An 18,762-nucleotide genomic window follows, 5' to 3' on the forward strand; every position below is an offset into this window, starting at 1 on the left:
TATTAAGAGCAATAGTTTTTAGGTTGGCACACTTCCGTTGCCATAGTTACAAAGTGCAATTTATTTGCTTTAATCATCTCCTGGGATGCTACATGTACAGTGGGAAATTTGATCGAATCGGTCTTGGTTCATGGGACAGTTTGCTGATGGTATGATTACTCAAGGAACGTTTGCAAGTGATCAGAATCTTCTTCATGAGTTTACAAGTTACTGCAGAGAAAGCTCTTCTGTGATGTCACTGACTCTTTTTGATGTGAAATATAATTAATTAGCCTTTCCTACAGTAGACATATGAAGACATTTTTTTTTTTTTTTTTTTTTGGGGGGGGGGGGTCAGATTTTTATTTTAGTCAATATGAAGGAACTAAAGAGTGAACTCATCAGTGTATGGCTGATTGTGTGTTTTCTTACTCATCTGACCCACCAATCCATGCAGAACTGCATTATTCATGAACATTCATGATACACTCAATAAAAATTATGAACTTTATATGTGAAGTCCAAATATTTCAAACCAACCATATGCAGTTTCAATACAATGTTGCATAATCTTCTCATAGCAAATGTAAGTCGGGTATATAAGAACCATGATTCAGGCAATAAAAAATGCAAGTAGAGTTGCAAACTAACATGCCATTGAGTAATTGCTCTGTGACAAATTGAATTTTGGTCTCAAAAAGAAAATTGAAAATGCATGTGTACGCAGAGCAAATTTAATCACCATACAGGCTATTATACCAGGATGGAATAAGAATCCTCTCATGCGTGAAACAAGTGCTGCAAAAAGTAGCAGGAGATTCGATAGCGAACACATTAGGCATAATTGCACCTGCAGCCAAATTAGTTTCCTCTTGGCTGTTGATTAGCTGTATAATATATATGCAACCTTCCATGTGTAAGGCTAGGGATGACGCCACATGTATACATGTACAATGTAGGTCATTGACTTGACTCATCAGTTTTTCCTCATCCAGTGATATTTGCACATAGAACCTTTCATGTCATTTTTTTTTTTTTAGCTCAGGCACAGACAGCCAATACAGGAGAATTTACAAAAAAAAAAAGAGTGATTTTTTTTTTAACACTCAATGTAACAGATTTATACTAAAATTGGCTTGTGTACAAAGTTCACTTAGCTGTAAATGGAGCCCAAAAGATCAACTATCATAATCCTGAAGTTAACTGTAGGATTCCCAACTAATCCTTTGTTACCCACTACCAACCCCTAAGAGCACATAAAGAGGGCAGTAGTAAAGGAAAAAAGCTCATTAGGCAAGTCAGGCTGTAATTTTTGTCTAAGTTTACCTTTTCCACTTTTTCCTTGAAATCTTGGTTGAGTTGCTGTTATCTTTCTTCTTTTTTGTGTGTGTTCTTTCCTGTGTGTTTATAAATAATCTCTAATGTCATTATTTACATATGTGAAAGCATGATCTGTTTGGTCAGTTGACTGTTCATGTCTGCTGATAGCCCTTTGAATGCAGTTATGAACAGGGATGTAAAAAGGTAACTACAAGTTTTGCTTGCTGTACTTCACCTGAAAGATAAAACCTGGAAATTGGTATTAAACAGAAGAGAGAGGGGAAGAAACTGGTGATATCAACTTGCTTTTGAGCTAATCACTGTCTAAAACCTGGAAATAGATATTAAAGAGAAGAGAGAAGGGAAGAAACTGGTGATATCAACTTGCTCTTAAGTTAATCGCCAGAAAGGTTGCAACTTGAATCAAGATATTGAGCATTTTTCTCAATCACAAAGTACAGTCTGGAACAGCCTATGATTGGCCAGTTCTGAATGGTTCAAAGAGAAATTTCTTCAGTAGCATTGAGTAGCTTCGGAAAAGGCTTGCTGCCAACTTCACCAAGTGGGATATCAGTTAGGTTTACTCAGATTGGGCTTCCTTTCAAGTTATTCATTTAGGGGGAAACCTAAAGGAAGTATAACTTTTAGGTTGGTATAGTACTAACTGTCTTAACCACAAGACTTCAGTAAAGTCATGTAGAGGGATACCCTTTGTGGAAAAGCAGAGTTAGTTGACTGTGTGAATGCTGTTCAATATCGGCAAGCTTGTGATTGTGAGAGTTTACAATGTGTCACACACTGGCAAAAGATCGCAAAGTTTAAGATTATGATCTTTTAAAGATCTTGAAGTTTTGCCAGTGTGACTGCAAACTTCTCGCAAAACTTCTCTCGAAACTTCCTGCGAAAATTCCCGCTCAAATTAGGGATATTTCCCAGACCCCCGCCAATCTTTCAATCTTTGGGCACTATGAACACTAGCAACTAAAACTTTGCAAAGTTTGTCATGTGACCAGTCTATCTGCTTGTGAGCATTGCCACTTAAAGGCACATGGTCCCAGTGGTTTAGTCAAATGCGTACGCGGGCGCACGGCGCAAGTTTCCTTTAGAGACCTACGCTATCGACTCCTCTTTTAGCGCTTACACTGTGGCCCACTTCCCGAGTCCGAAGAAGTCCGATCCACAGTAGCCAGTGGTCCGATCACAGTTTGGCTCATGATTCGGCTGAGGGGATGACAGCTTTAGCAAACTTCTTTTGTGATGTCATAATAAGAAACACATATGCACGCACCCTGGCAATTCTACAGACTGCGTGATGCGCAGAGAAGACAACAAAGGCAACGTTACTTAGCAACACCTATGCGCTTTACTGTTGATGACAGCTCAACTTCGGCAATCTTCGTATCAACGCTAACGGTGATCGGCTGTATCATCAACAGCGCCGTCTACACTACTGGGACTATGCACCTTTAAGCACGCATTCATCGTGATGGACGTACACTGTACGTGCATTGTTACGTCACAATCACTAGCTATCAGATGGCTTCTTTCTTGCATGTACACGCACCACTGACAAACTTCGAGAACGTAAAGATCAAAAAGTTGGGCTGCCAGTGTAGATGGGACGAGCAAACTTCGAAAAGACTTAGCGATCTTTTGCCAGTGTGACCGTGGCTATTGAGTCAATACTAGTAATCTAATCATGCATTACAGTACCACAATATGAGCACATATAAAGTAGTTGTCATGTCTTTGCTATTTATTAAGAACATTTCATATGGCTGTATTAGATGGTACTCATGGTTGTTGGTGCAACAATTAATAACTGGGAGTTAGAATTTCCCACAAACATGTACAAGGCATCCAAGTTTGTGGGAAAGTCATCATAACCCCCTGTCATCGGCCTGTCAGAGAAATGGAATATTTTCCACGGATATGGCTAATTACGTGGGCTTACATCGGCTTCCTTGTAATTAACTTGTAGTGTCAAGTGTAGAATGCTTGTGATGGCACATTTGGGTGATATTCAGGAGAGTCTTTTTTTCCCCTTCTTTTTTACTGGGTGAGAGAGGGTTTTGTTGTTTTGGTTTGTTCAGTTGCATTATGTTCTTTCCCTGTCCACCCCCTCCCCCCCTTTTTTTTTCAAAGGGCTACTGCTGTGCTGGTACCTATGCTCTGATGAAGTGTTAATGATACATGCATGCTGATGTCAATACAGTATCAGCCTAGGCTGATTTCTGTGGAAACTCTTGGGAATCAGAAATTGCTGACAAAATATATACTTGGAATCCCATTTTCTTTGCTCAATTTTCCAATGACAAAATATATTGATACATTTTTCTGGCCTTTTTATCCTCTATTGAACTTCCTGTTCTTTTACTTTTTCCTTCTCATTCCCTGACAGTATCTGATCAGATATACTCTCTATTTATAACTGAGCTGATTATGCGATTGTGTTGTGCAGATGAAAAGTTGGGATGCGAAGTTTTGCGGAAGTTGTGAAATGTGGACACAGGAAAGAGTATGGGCAGGACACTAGCCTGATCAAATAGCACCATCACTTGAATGCGTCACGGTGCAGCACAGTACAGTGTGTATCACAACTTCATGACAAGTTTACAATATGCTGCAAGATATCTTTGTCATCCAAGACCAGTATTCTCACTATGTTCTATTTTGACACAGTTCAACATGTATAGATCAGCACATAATGATTATTTACCTTTCATGTATGCATTATCTTCATGCCACATTGATCAAGTTCAAGTCCAGATACATTTATTGCAGTCAGGTCAATCACAAAATATAAGGGTACATTTACATTGAACATAGTTGTGCAGTAATCTGATAAGGAGGATATCCAATGTGTGGGTAGGGCAAGTCAAGGAGTGGATTTCCGTTTTATCTGACCACACTATAATGTGACTCCCCTGTTTATATATTCATCTTTTTTTCTTTAATATTTTCAACCATAGGCCTGTGAAGAATTCCATAAGGAGAACAGTGCAATGAAAATTTCTTCAAAACAGACCACAAAAAAGTCAGTTGTAAAGTTTTGATTTGATTGCCTATAAATCACTGGAGAGAAAAGACTCTTTTTGTAACAGAACAAAACAAGTTAGTTAATGCAATGCTAAAGGTTGACATTCATTGATTATTGTCGTGAAATACACTTTTTTTTTAAAAAGAGAGAAAAAAAAATTGATACAAAAAAAAACAAACAGATGCCCAATTCCTTCATGGACTTCCATGGTATAGTATGTGCACTCAAGACAGAATTATTGTCCTCATCTCACAACGTAGTTTACAGAAGATGATGCTGCAGTTATTGGAATCAAGCAGCAAAGGGATTTGTAATATAATAATACAAACTCTGTGTGATATCACCGCTATGCTTCCTGTTGTATGTAATGCCTGTAGGCTTGTACAGGACTGTTGGTAGTATAATTATAGTGGATGCTACAGTTGAGTCAGTAATGACTTGTCAAGGTGAAACAAATATTTGAACGTCCATTGGAGTATTATTTACTTGAAATGGAAGCTGATAAAAAGTTACAGCTAGAACGACGTCATATTGCCATAGTTTGCCAGCGAATATAGAAATATGATTAGTTTGATTCCTTGGATAAAATCACTGTTCAAAAAGGAGTGAAGCTTGATTGAACTTTTTAAAGCTGTTCAAAGGGATTTTGCATAAAATGTGTCAATCATAGTAGACCATGCTACACAACAAAACTGTAGCTGCAACACGACAGCTTGCATGCCTCATGTATTGTGGAACCTTCCAAGTTGACCTACGATCGATGACTTGGCTATTTGGGAGTGACAAATGTAATTAACTGCATCTGCATGCAGCCATGGCAATTGTTATTATTAGCAAAAAGTAAGCCAGGCCAGGAGGACACCTGTATCAATATATGGGACTGTGTTAGTGCTAGCCCAGTGTGATTGCAGTCAGTTAGCTCTGTGGTTACTGGTTGAAGTTCTTGATTGCCAGAGATGTTTCTTGCCATGAATTATTTTTCTGTGTAGAGGATTTATAATTAGATTTGAAGGCACTTTGCCATTGATCATAGTGACTGTCACGGCGTATCCTTTTAAATGAATAGAATGTTTGGCATTGTGGCGATAAATTACTGTCTACACTTCTCCACAAGTGGCCTCTATGACCCCATTTACAGTGCAGGGCCGGGCCGTGCACAGCCTCAGTTGCGGTACTTGGCCCTGCAATTTTGTCCGTTTACAGTACCGGGCTCGGCCCCGGCTTTTAATTCAAACTTTTCAATATTTTGTCGTAATGGCTCTCTGCTTGTAAACAAATGACTATTATTGGGAGCGCGCCGGTCACAGTTTGGTACCGCATTTGGCCCAGTTTGCGTTTACAGTGAGAAAAGGCTAAACTCGGCCGAGACTACCTCCAGAGCTTGGCCAAATGCGCGGCCGATTTTGGTAGCGCATTTGGCCCGTTGCATGTTTACAGTGAAATGAAGGCCGGGCTCCGCCGCGGCCAAGCCCGGCCTTTTCACTCACTGTAAATGGGGTCTTAGATGCAATTCTCCTTTTTTCAGAGGAATGTTTAGGAGACCAGAAATCCCCCACCTGATTTTTACTGCTAGGGGCTTTTAGAATACGTAGTTGAAATGAAAGAGAATTACATGTTCAAGTTGTACCATTGTATTATCCTTCCCCATTACCACACTCCAACTCAGTTAGAATATAAGTCATGATGCACTGATCTGTGGTAGAAAAGAAATGCAGATTATGTGAATGTTCTTTGAATGGACTATGTCTTCCACAACAATGGAAGGAAAGAATGTAGGGACTTTTTTTTTTCTTCATTTGTTGAAGGATGTCATGTTACGCATGTTTCGCTTGGCATGTAAGTTCTGAATCTAGGTTTTGCACACAACAATCTCTATTTTTAGAACATGTTGTTATGTACAGCCATAGTAAATGTGTGCATTTTGGATGTCACTGTTTGTCTCAGTAGCATTTATCTAATTTCTTTCCTCCTCTCTCCATTTTTGCTTGTATTGTAGACGAATTCCTGTGCCCGAACCTTGGAAACATGCAGAAGGGCCCTAGTCATGGTCGATTGGGTAAGAGCAGGTGATGTCATAGCTGAGGAGGAATCGTGAGGGGATTTCCCCGCACAGATGGGAGAGCTTTGATTATGAGCAGCAGAACTGAGCAGAAAGTCTTGGCAGCATCTAATCTGCCTTCTTCAGCCAGTGTGCCCCAGGCGTCGCTGTTGCCATCCTCCTCACAAAGCAGCTCACAGGAGGCCTGCTCAGCCCTCGCATCAACGGTCAACCAACCAGCCATGCCAGAGAGTCTTGAAGTAGACACGGCCAGGAGGAAATTATCTATAGGGGAAGACTGGTCCTCTGAACGCTACCTCTCAACCTCTCCCCGCTCATGGGGCACGACAACGTCGGTTGATTCTGTTACGGTGCGGCCTGTGTCGCCTAAAATCTTCAGTCTATGCAGCAAATTTGCCAATGTCGGTGATAACGGTGATTCAGGGAGTCCTCGAGAACAACTTGCCATCAACAACTCTAGATCCCGATCAAAGTCCTTCACTCTTGCCTCAATCTCAGACCAGCAAACATCTCCGGGTGAGCAGCCCATGTCATCGCTGTTCCGCCGCCGCTCCATCAGTCCGAAACCGCTCAAAATCAACCTTGCACCTCCTGAAATATATCCCCCAGATCCAGATAATGGCACCCTATTGCCAAAACAGCTCTTGTCACCTAGCACAAGTCCAAGCAGTGGGTATGGTAGTGGGTTCTACTCTAGCAGCCCTGTATGCATGAGTCCTCGCAGCCATTCGCCAACTCTTGACTCACAGTTGCAGCGAGAGCAGAGTGATGACAGATCAACGCTTTCTGTAGCTCTCCCAGAACACTCAAGGACTTGTAGAAGCAGCAGCCATGACAGTGGCTTTATTAGGCTGTCAGTAGAATCACCATCTGCACAAGGACGTTCCTCTAGTGAAGAAGAGTCATGCAGCGAGCAAAGTGGCCATGTCAGGAGCATGCCTTCCCATTTCGAAAAGAACTTCACCATACAAGTCCCGAAGCCTGTACGACCACAGTTGGTCAAGACCAAACCAGTATTTCATCTCTACCCCCCAGGAAGCCCAGACAACGTAACTGTAAAACCAGAAATCTTGTCGCCTGATGAAGGCTTTCAAGATCTCAAGCTGCCTCAGGATAAGTCATCAAAAACATCGCCAAGTCTATCAACATCTCAATCTATCCTCAGTCCTGCTAACACTGACATTAAGAGAACTGAATTGAAGGTCAGACTGAACCCCCCTGGCAGTCCACTCCCGGCACGTGTCCATGAGACTACTCCCGGTCTGAGCAACCGCTTCTCTATGCAGTCAGAGCAAGACAGTGTGGACCGTGACACAGATGAGAAGCCCTCACCCCCCATCATCTCAAGTGCCATGGTAGATAAGCAAAGAGTGCCTTCACCCAAACCGCGGCCTGTCAGGCAGGAGACAGAGCCGCCTGCTCTTGTCATCAGCGACATGTGTGATGACGGTGTGAAAGAGCCCAGTGAGCAGGGCCCCAAACCTGGTGCTTTCACTCCAACCTCAGGAATTGGAGGCAGCAGGCCCTATCATTTCCTGACACTCTCTGACATTCAGTCCAGCGTGCCGCACCGAAAGCTGTCCACAGATAGTTCCCTGTCCTCTTTCAGCCAGGGTTCCATTGAGGATGAGCTGGAGGATCCCCCACCATCAACAGGGAGTGTGGAGCCACCTGTGTCAACGTCGGCTAAGGCTCCATTTACTGCAGCTGCGAAGAGAGCACAATTCAGCAGTGTGAGTAGTCTTTCATTTGTTTTCTTCATTAAAGGATAGTATCATTGGTGTGATGTAGCTTTGTGGGGACATCTAACATTGGGGGAGACAAACTGATGAATTTCATTTGACATCTAAGTAATTGAATATTCCTTATTTTAGGTATAAAAGTTGCAAAATAGTGCTTATAGACCTGTGATGTTATAGAATTGTTTGTCCGTAGAGCATTCCAAGGAACTGTCTGAAGCAGGGTTTAACCTGACCTGTAATCCAGAACTGGTGTGGACGTGTGGACATTATCAACAGAGTGTGCAAAGCTTTCCCAGAATCCATACTGTGCAAAAGTGAAACTCAGACATATCAAAAAAGCTTCCAATGTTACATGATCCTGACTAACCATTATCATGGTACAGGGTGGTGTTTTTAAATGCTCTCATATCGAAACTTTGTTTGCACTCTACAAATGTGTGCATATATCCAAACATGACTATCTCAAGTTGATGGAAAACAAGATTTAAGTTTTCTATATGGCAAGGACAGAGTAAACTGCATCCATTGTTACTGATGTCTGGTATGCTTGGGGGGGGGGGGGATATACTTACGAAGGGCACAGCTATCTGCGAGGCAGATTACACATAGGTTTTCTATATAATTTTTCCTAATCCAAGAGTCTTGAATGGGAACAAACAAATGATATTTTTGTTGATATATGATATACAAGTACAGTTTAGGCAAAATACATTCTAGAAAGGTAAGAGTTATTAGAGATCAGTAATGGAATATTCAATAGTTATTCAATATTTATTTCCATCAAAAAGGAAAAAAAAAACATGATTCAAAGAGGTACATGTGTCAATTTGACTTCCATTCAGGTAATGAGGACAGTTCATTGAACACAATATAAATTGTATACATGAATGATATTATAGCCAAAAAAAGAAAAGAAAAAGAAGAAACAATGCACACTTTGTTATGATAACGAAAAAGAAGATGGGTGACAAAGCCTGACAGTATTATCTCACCTACTTAAGTTGTCTTTATGGCATTAGGATGATTGAAGTCCAGTGTCCCCCTCCCCCACCCAGTCATATCTTAGTTCAAGGATGTCATCCACTTCAAGAACTGCTTTTGTTGAAACACTTTAAAACCATTCAGTTGGAGATTGAATAGTAGATAGATTTAGATTCCCTGTATCACATGACATGTGGAATATAAAGACGTACCAAAATTGTAGTCTTGGCAAAAAAAAAAAAAAAAAAAAAAAAAAATTGATCTGTTCTGTTTTTTTTTTTTTTAGTTCGACATGAAAAATGATCACTCTTGAAAAATGTGCAGGCAGAGTTGTGACGTAGGTATGTAGGACGACTAATCAACTCCTTTGCTAGAATTCTGGTATGGGCAGAATTGTATCCAGGCTGGGGATGGAGCCCTTTCATGCATTGAAACCTAGCTTACTTTCGCTTCATGAGCATGGAAAATTACTTCAGTTTACTTTAAATCTATGAATCACATATCCAGCTATTTTCATGAATCTTCATGCATCAATCCAGACAGTGATTCAAGCGTTGAAATGTTTGCGTCTCATACCTGATCAAAATCTGGAGATGATTGAAATCTTTAAAGCATTGACTGCATCGAAATAAGCAGAAAGGTTGTGAACCCTTTATGAATTTAAGAGTGATTTCTGTTCCTGTCATATCATTCAATCCAAAGAAGATTTGCTTTTAAAACTTAGCATCAATGAATCCTTTAGTATTCTTGTTGGGCATTGTCAGATTGCCTTATGTGTTTATGTGTAATGTATGTTGTATGTACAGTCAAACCTATAGCGGCCACCCAAGGGAGACCAAAAAAAGTGGCCGCTATAGACAGGTAATCCAACTTTGTGTGCATTGCCTACATGTACATGTATCATCGTTGCATACATCTGTAAGTACTTACATGTACATGTATCGATGTGTACGTATGCACCCGTGTGTTTCATGCATTGAACAATGCCGGTGTTTATGAAATTGTTGCGCAGTAGCATGTGTACAGTCGTGAAGAAAGCTTAACACTAGTGCATTATATGACTGATGAATGCAGCAGTGGCGATCACTAAACATTGCCCAGGAATGACTGGCACGGCTACAAAGCAGAAAAACACGCTGAATTATTGGCTCGGTACGGCTCCATTGGATTTTTGGCCACTATAGACAGGTTAAAATCTACCGCAGGAAACCGAATTCGTGGCCGCTGTCCGCATTAGCGCATTAGACAGGTGGCCGCTATACACAGGGTCTGTAACAGGGCTTTTCTCTTGAGGGGATTTTTCAGTGGCTGCTTTAAACAGGTGGCCACTAAGGCAGGTTTGACTGTATTCAATTTTGGATGCACTTGGAGCATTCAGGTTTTGTTATCTTTATGCCTTGAAGCAAGGTGTTATGCATTGTCATTGCTCAGACACTTTAAATGCAGTGGAATGAAACCTTTGTCCTTGTGTGGTTAATTGCACAGGAAAACGGTTGCCAAGGTATCCCCTGTTCAGAAATATAATTTCCTCGACAACTAATACTGGTTAGGCATGTTCACTTTAGGTTTAATAGCTGCTTTCATTTTTTTATGAGGACTGCCATGAAGTGCAATGTACCATGAAAGGACTTTTACCTCGCAAGCTTGTTACATGTACCTGAAGATGCATAAAATTTGAGTGCCTAATATACATTTACCACTTATTTTTTTCAGAAATAGTTGAATTTATTTTCCCTTGAGCATAGCAGTAAGAAACATGTATGGCTAATGATGACATACAACTGTATACTTCTTGGAAGATTTTGTGTATGGGAATGACATGCAACTTACATTAATGTATGATGACAAATGTCATTCTTTGTTTCTTTTCTTTTTTTTTTTTTTAGAGTAGGTGCAATATTTAAAAAAATTTAGCAAAAGGGATCTGACATATCATTTGAGCCCATGAATTATTTGAATAACTGACATTATCACATATCATGAAATTCATCCATGAATGTATTAAACTTGAACTTCTTTTCTGCATCTGGTAGTCAATCACTTCATGATAAACATCACTTCTATAGTCACAAGGGGTAGACAGTCTATAGCTCAATTACTACAGACAAATAGTTCTTTCTCGCCTTCCCAGTCTTATTGTTAGCCATAGTTAAAAATTAGGGAAGAATATCTTTTTGGCAGATGGAAAATGTTTTCCTTTTTCTTTGGCAGTTCCATTTTTTTTTTCTTCTTTTTTAGTGCATGCTATTTGTGTCCCTGAAATATACTTCAAACATGGAATACGTCTTATAACCAAGGAACTGATTTTACCAGTAGTGTGGAAAATTGGTAGAAGAATTGAAATTGCATCAAAATATTACCGCACATCTGAAATCAGTAAACTGCAATTATATTATACATGCTGATATAAAAATTGATTGGGAAGTCACTCATGACAAACACATTTTCATATTTAAGCACATATGGTAAACAAGTGATTTGCATGATAGATGAACTGAAACAATAGTAAGGAAAATAAAATCTTTCAGAGATAATGCAAAATAATATCAGGTATGAAATCAAAGTAAAAATCCAATCAAATCAATTAATACCTCTACATGTACTTCATAGTCATAATTTTGTATCCAATAGGACCCTGAGCTGTGAATTGCAGATTGAACAGAGCACTTCAAATCTTAATTTATTTTATATCAAGCATCCCACATTCATTTGGTAAATCAAGACTGCTGACTCAACCAAAATACTATGACATATCCGCTAAAAATATGAAGGAGAAAATAAATGAAATCATAGCTTGGGACTAGCCACTTTTACATGTGATGCCACAAGGACATTGTTGCACATGGTCAACTCGTTCATTCTGCCACCAGTTTCTCTACTGTCAGAATAGAGAAATTTTGTGACACTTCCTAGCATCTCTCCATGTCTGTGTTATCAGGTGGAATGAAAACAGACGTGTAAGCTCTTTCCTGTTAGTGGTGTGATAACTGTCTGGTCTCATTTCAGCTACATCGATCGGAGCTATGAGAAGCTTTCTGACACCTGCCTCGTTAGTTGATAGTATGTAGCTTGAAAACCTCCTTTGAAATGAGGGGAGAGGCTCGGGTTGTGGAAGGGGGGAGAGGCTTGGGTTGTGGAAGGGGGGAGAGAAAATGAAGAACGGTAAAGCCAGTTTGATTTAAGATTTTGTTGTCTTATTTTTTCATCATGGGAATAAAAAATTCTATGAATTTAAACTTGATTTTTTTTGCTCTCATATTCTGTAATTTTGAAGAAATCAACATGCAGTCATGTGGCAATGCTGAAACTTCAGAATGCATTCATTGAATAGGCATTAGATGAGAAATAGGAGATCAGTTTACAGTGTAGACTTTCTGAACATTTGACATTCCACTTGTGCTATTCATTCCATATTGATGAAATATAAAGCTCTTATTTTGAGGTATAAATTTAAATCAAAGATTCCTTTTGTATAGTTGTGATTACATGAGACAATTTAATATTTCAGGGGAGCTAGATATTTTTAGAGAACATATTTAGCCACATATAAAATGTGAAGAAAAAAGGAGAAAATAAATCTTCCTTTTCATAATATCTGCTTGTAAGCCCTGAAGGGTATTAATAGACTGTGCTAGTAGTCATATTAAAAAAGCCCATTTTGTGTGTTTGTTTTTCAATCCTATGGATAGAGCCATCTAGTGCAGTCATATTGGCAGAGACATGGTAAAACAAAACAGCACATGATATGGGGAAAAAATGTCACAAGCAGAGATGATGGGAGAGTGTAAATTTCATTGGCAGTCTACAGAGTTTAAAACTGTTTGCAATTGCAATTACATTCTTTAATTACAACTGCATGTGCTTGGAAGTACATTGTAGCAGCAGGGTGATGACCAGTCAACTACAAGCATTTCACTTTATCCAGCAGTGACTGTTAGTAATGGGTGTTGCAATTTATGCTAATGACATTGTGAAACTAGTCCATTGTTCTCGACTAATGGTATGAAACATTGTTGACAGTGTGTCTACTCATACTCCTATTTTGTCAACAATATATGGCATCTGTTAAAACATTTAAAAAAAAAGAAGAAAAGATTGTAGCCACAATTGTTGACAAGCAAGTACAAGTCACAATGCATGATGGAGTTGAGATGATGACTTACACAGTTTAGGGCTACAGTGATGCTTGTTCTGTAATACAGCATTTTCCTTTTATCATGGTGCATTAAACCATATATACTCATAAGTCATGCACCATAATCAAGGGTACATTCTATTAACACAGGAATATCTTGGCTTTTGGAGAGAGAGAGAGAGAGAGAGAGAGAGAAGTGTTTACAAGAGCATCAAGCCAAAATTTCATTTGTGTCTTTTCATATGGATATTGTACTGAAATTTGACAAGACAAAATAAGATGAACTTCTGAATTGAGATTCACTCTGTAAAACACACCATATATGGTAATGTGGGTTGGGATTGCCAGGGATGACTTCACAAGGTGACATTTCAGTGCCGTTGGTAGAACTTTAAGAAGTGTTTCCTCTGCATGATATTCTGTATGACACAGTCATATACTATAAAAAACGTACAGATGATGACCTTTTCTGACTTTTTCACCAAGTGCAAAATGGGGACATTGGCTCTCTACGCAGAAGTACATGAATGAAAACTATCTGTTCATTTTGTCTTTCAACTGATCAATGTCGGGTAGGTTCAAAGTATTTCCTCTTTAGGAGTAAAGGGGTGACAAATATTCCCTGCCAAATCTTCTCTATCACCAATTCTGTCACATGGATTCTCTTCTCACATTTTCCATTGTAAAATGACTTTAGAAGTGAACTTCTTTTGCAATGTGTGTTCACACTTTTAGTTCTGATAGTATACAGGTGTAGTTCTGCAACTGATTTTGTATTGCGTTGCTGTAAGACGTGTGATATATATTGCTCTCAACTGCTTGTCCATGGATTATGATTTTCTCGGCTGGTTAAACCAAAGTACACAACTCATAATATGTAATATGACTTCATTTTCTTAGAATTAAAACAGTTTCAACATTTACTTTCTTTGATTTCTTATAATACGCTTGCAGCATTTTTTTTTTCATTTCAACTAGTGTGTGACATTCAAATTAACTCAGTAATATTTTTTCATTCGTATAGCATTGGATAAAGGTTTGATTTTTAAAAAATGCAATATTTTTGACATTTTATTGAAACTTGATGTCCATATTCATTTACTGCACTAACCTCTCCTACTCTTCTACTTCACAGCTCTTTTGCAGATTACTGAAATAAAGTATTTATCAGCTGAGAAACAAAATCCTGAGTTAACACTTGGCAATGTATGGAATTGTTTAGTTTTTGGTTCTTAACCAAAGATTTGATACAAAATAACAATTAAACAAGAACTTGCCATGAAAGTAAGATAACTATGTTCTTGTATGTTGCCACTATTTTATGAGCATGGCAGCTCTTATATTTGTGAGACATGCTTGTAGTATGCAAGATATAGTGACACTTTATCTAGAAAAAAGCACATGTTCGAACAATTGATGGTTCATTGGCTTGTTATTTAATGCTTCATGACATTGCTACGGATTCACAATGTTTTTGGCTATGATAGTAAACCGATATAGTTATAATCCATGTCCATACATTATCAACTCTCTATCTTTACACAGATACATGATTCCGTCTAGTTGCCATGGATACGGTGTGACATGCATGTTTTGGTTGTTGAGGTCAAAAATCCTTTGTCGTATCCACTTGCAGTGGCTGTTGTTGCTGTGGCAACTTTTTGCCCATTTCATCAGTCTATGACCTCTTGGAAGTTTGACGTGATTTGTCTGCAAATTTCCATTCTTTTTGTGATTATTCTTTCCTGGCCTTCTTCAGTGCTTTGCCCCAAGCCTGTTTGTTATCAAGAAGCATCTCAAAGTGTGGAATCAAGCGTCATCATTTACACCTCCACATCAGCAAACAAGAAGTATAATAGATCTGTACCCGCAAGCTAATTTACGTACGATCGCATACAGCAACACTCGTATTATCGAGATGATGATAATGATAATTATTTTTATCACCATTTAGTACTGTCATGATCATTCATGCATTTCAATATCTTTATCGTTATGGCTAGAAATACATTTGTAGATTCATGTGAAAGAAAAATATGATGCCATATGTAAAGTTTAAAATGAGTATAACTATTTCACAGACCATACAGTGATTATAACAATTTCTGTCTAAACCAAGAAATTATAAGTTCACACTTGTATTTAATTTTATGTGATGATATGCTTGTTAAATGCAATGACACACCATTGTATACTATACTTTAAAATTTAAAGCCATGAAATGGGAAGAATCAAATTTGTCTGCAATGTCGAGAGTGGTTTTGTTGCTATCACTATATTGCTATTCTGGATAGATTCATGTTCATTTACTGAGGATTGTCAAAAAGCACTGAGTGAGGTTGCCACAATATAAGAGTGGAAAAAGCCCCAAACACAACAAATAGCTCACGGTTTTGTTGATGACTGACAACTGCACTCCCCCAGGCCCCCCCCCCCCAAAAAAAAAAGGTTATTGGATGACTACAATAAATTCATATAAAGTATCTTACTTCTTGTTTTCTTTCTATCAAACAGAAATTTTTAGTGAAAGTTTATGTACAGGTCACCTCGAGACTGGTGCAATGATAAAATCACCTTTTCCAGTTTCCTGGTGCAGTTGCTACCGATATTGCTATTTCATGAGACATTGAACATTAAACATGTGAATCATTCATATTCCATGTGTGTTACTTTTATTTGTCATACACACGCATTGGTCTAAATTTTAAGCCTGTAACATTCTGTTCATTTGTCTCTATTCTATTTATCAAAACCAACCATAACATGAAGTGGAGGAATTAACACTTAAAGCCACTGGCATGCAACAGCCAGTAATCCTGTCTGAATCAGTACCCTCTCATTTTACCACTTTGGTTAATAACTGGCCTGTGCCTGTACCTTTCACCTACTAATTAAATGTGCATTGTACCTGCTTTCCCTCTAATGGACTTTTTAGTAGAAGGGTGTATATCACGTACAATTGAATATCGTCCCCTCAGTCGGGATTTACCCTTTGCGGAGAGTTTGTGGAGAAACGTTTTTTTAATAGCCATCGCTGCTCGGCATTGTCCTGTGTTCGAGGCTAATGATGAGAGCTGATTTCATGGAAATTGTCTTGATGCACAAATGAATTACTTTCATCAGCAGCCCCTTAGCCCTTGGCTATAAGAGAGAGCAAACTTTGTAAAATATTCAACAATGTGAATGATGAAGATTGTCTTTTTTGATAACTAGAGCAAAGTATGGGGACCTGAGATTCATTTTATTTCCATCATCACACATGTGTGGATGATGCTATCAAAAGAAGGTAAGTTTTGAGCGTATGAGGAATGAGAAATGAAGCACAGGTCTGTCTCTGTTTTTATAGTATCTTATCAAATAACACAGATTTCAGTGGATATCATGAATGCTGTAACTCTCTTGTTCTGTGACTATCTTGCACTTTGCACCATCTTCTTCCATTAGCCACTCCTGAAGTGAACATCCTTTTTAGAATTTTTGACCTTTTTGCATAACACTGTTCAATATTTCACATCATACAGAAAATTAAACTGTTCTATGCTTGGGTGATTCTTTCCCACTCCCCCCTCCCCCCTTTTTTTTTTCTGGTTGCAAAAAGCAAGGAGAAAAAAAGAGCTATTTTTATCATATTTTGCCTACTCCATTTGTGAATACCTTGATATTGTGCAGTGGTCATTACTGTCAAATTCATCTCAAATGTATTGCAGTTTGTTCAGTTATGACATGTGTAACCTGTAATGCCAGAGATTACATATAATGTGCAAGGTGCATAACAGTGTGCATACTATATTCATGATTCAACATCCAAATGATGAAAGGCTGAGCCTGCTCAGACTTAACTCACAGGGCAGTGTAGAAGTAGTTGATTTTAAAACATACATGTATGTCATCATCAAGTGTGACTAAGCATGCATGCAACATGCTGCAAGTGTCAATGGCATTAACAACTGAAGTTGAATGCTGCCCTCTGTAGTTTGGTGTAGCACATGTGCACAGCATTGAACACTTCTACGGTGGTCCATCCACTACTTTGTGTTGGCTTAGTATGAACTACAAATCAATATGTTCACAAAACATAGACCTTATCGCAAATAGCTTCATGCAAGGGACGATGGGAACGAATAGGGAGCAAGAGCGCCACCTATTGTCTGAATGCGACCATGCGACATGTTAGCAGCCGACGCGTCGTACGTAATGTGTACAGTGCTGTGTACAGTGTACAGTACTGTATGTAACACGATCGCGTCGATCGTATTCATCCTTCTACTTTCTCAACTAAAACATTTCCTCACATTTGCCTTGCGAAATCGCTGACCACTTTGATTTTGAAATGTAATGGTGGGGCTAGATTTGATATAGAAATGATTGCAATAATGACCGAATATATCATGGCAGGTACGAACTATTTTTGTTTTTCTAAGCAGTCTTGTTACGAAGAGACGTACTTTGTAATAGCTTGTTGATAGTGAGTGTACCATGACCGTGGAGATAGCGGCGGCAATGTGTGCATGTGTGATATGAGTGACAGCTAATCATGGCGTGAATGATGCCGCCGAAGCTATTCTATAGCAGTTAGGCCCTATATTATATCAGAATATAATTTGATTACTCTGCTTCACACGGATATTTTTGTTATTATTTTATTTATTTCTTCTTCTTTTTTTGTGCAGAGTTTGTACATCAAGAGCAATAGCAATTTTGTTACGAATGTGGAATACAATGGCACATGAATAGCTCAGCAGAACCGAAAGAAGTTTATCCCTCAATTCATCTGAGGTTGCATATATTCATTTCTATGTGATGAATAATATCATTCTGTGTAAGTCATTGTTTCCTCATTGCATTTTCGTCAAGGTAAATCAGTGTATGAATATTCATTTAATAATTATGAATTTGCATGTAAGCCCATTCCAAATAATTTGGGAGAGAGTTGGACAAGAGATTTTTCATCAAAGCAACATGTGTGTTGCCCTGTCTGTTTCTGTTGAGTCGCAAGAAGAAAGCGAAGAAAGATATAGAAAAGAAGATGTGGTGTTTGAGGGGCAGGCATGTAAGTGAAGGGAAAATGAAATTATTCAAACAGAAAGGTTGCATAATTTTATTTTTTTTTAAACTGTTGAACGGTGGGTTTCCAATACTTACGATGAAAAGATACTTACATAGAAAAAATTAGATGGACATCAGAATGTGAAAAAGAGACGATGAACTAAAAGAAAATGAAAAACTGAAAAGATTACCCATGACAGTAATGCTCAATCTTTTATTTCAACCGAATCTTATGTCTACAGGTGTAAATATTCCTTTTCTCATTTTTTCTCTGGCACAACACACTCGAAAACTCAAATCACACGGCAATACATATCAGAATTCATTAAGAAATATTTCCAAATTACTCACAACCAACATTCATAGTAGCTCTCTTAAAAATAGGTTTGCATGACATAATGTCTAAATGTTATTTCCTCCTTTGCAAGGCTTTACACACCAGTACATATAATTTATTCCT

At 38.6% G+C, this 18,762-nt stretch overlaps 1 protein-coding gene across 1 annotated transcript in view; it reads left to right on the forward strand.

Moving 5' to 3' along the window:
• The window catches only part of LOC140230096 (uncharacterized), a 128,292-nt gene that overhangs the window by 39,249 nt on the left and 70,281 nt on the right, over positions 1–18,762 (forward strand). Inside the window, exon 2 of the mRNA XM_072310304.1 lies at positions 6,336–8,131. Within this exon, the coding sequence (XP_072166405.1) occupies positions 6,470–8,131 (1,662 nt within the window). The 5' untranslated portion in view covers positions 6,336–6,469. The remainder of the gene's footprint in view (positions 1–6,335; positions 8,132–18,762) is intronic.

Source organism: Diadema setosum, chromosome 1, assembly GCF_964275005.1.
Source record: "Diadema setosum chromosome 1, eeDiaSeto1, whole genome shotgun sequence".
NCBI classification, from domain to species: Eukaryota; Metazoa; Echinodermata; class Echinoidea; order Diadematoida; family Diadematidae; genus Diadema; species Diadema setosum.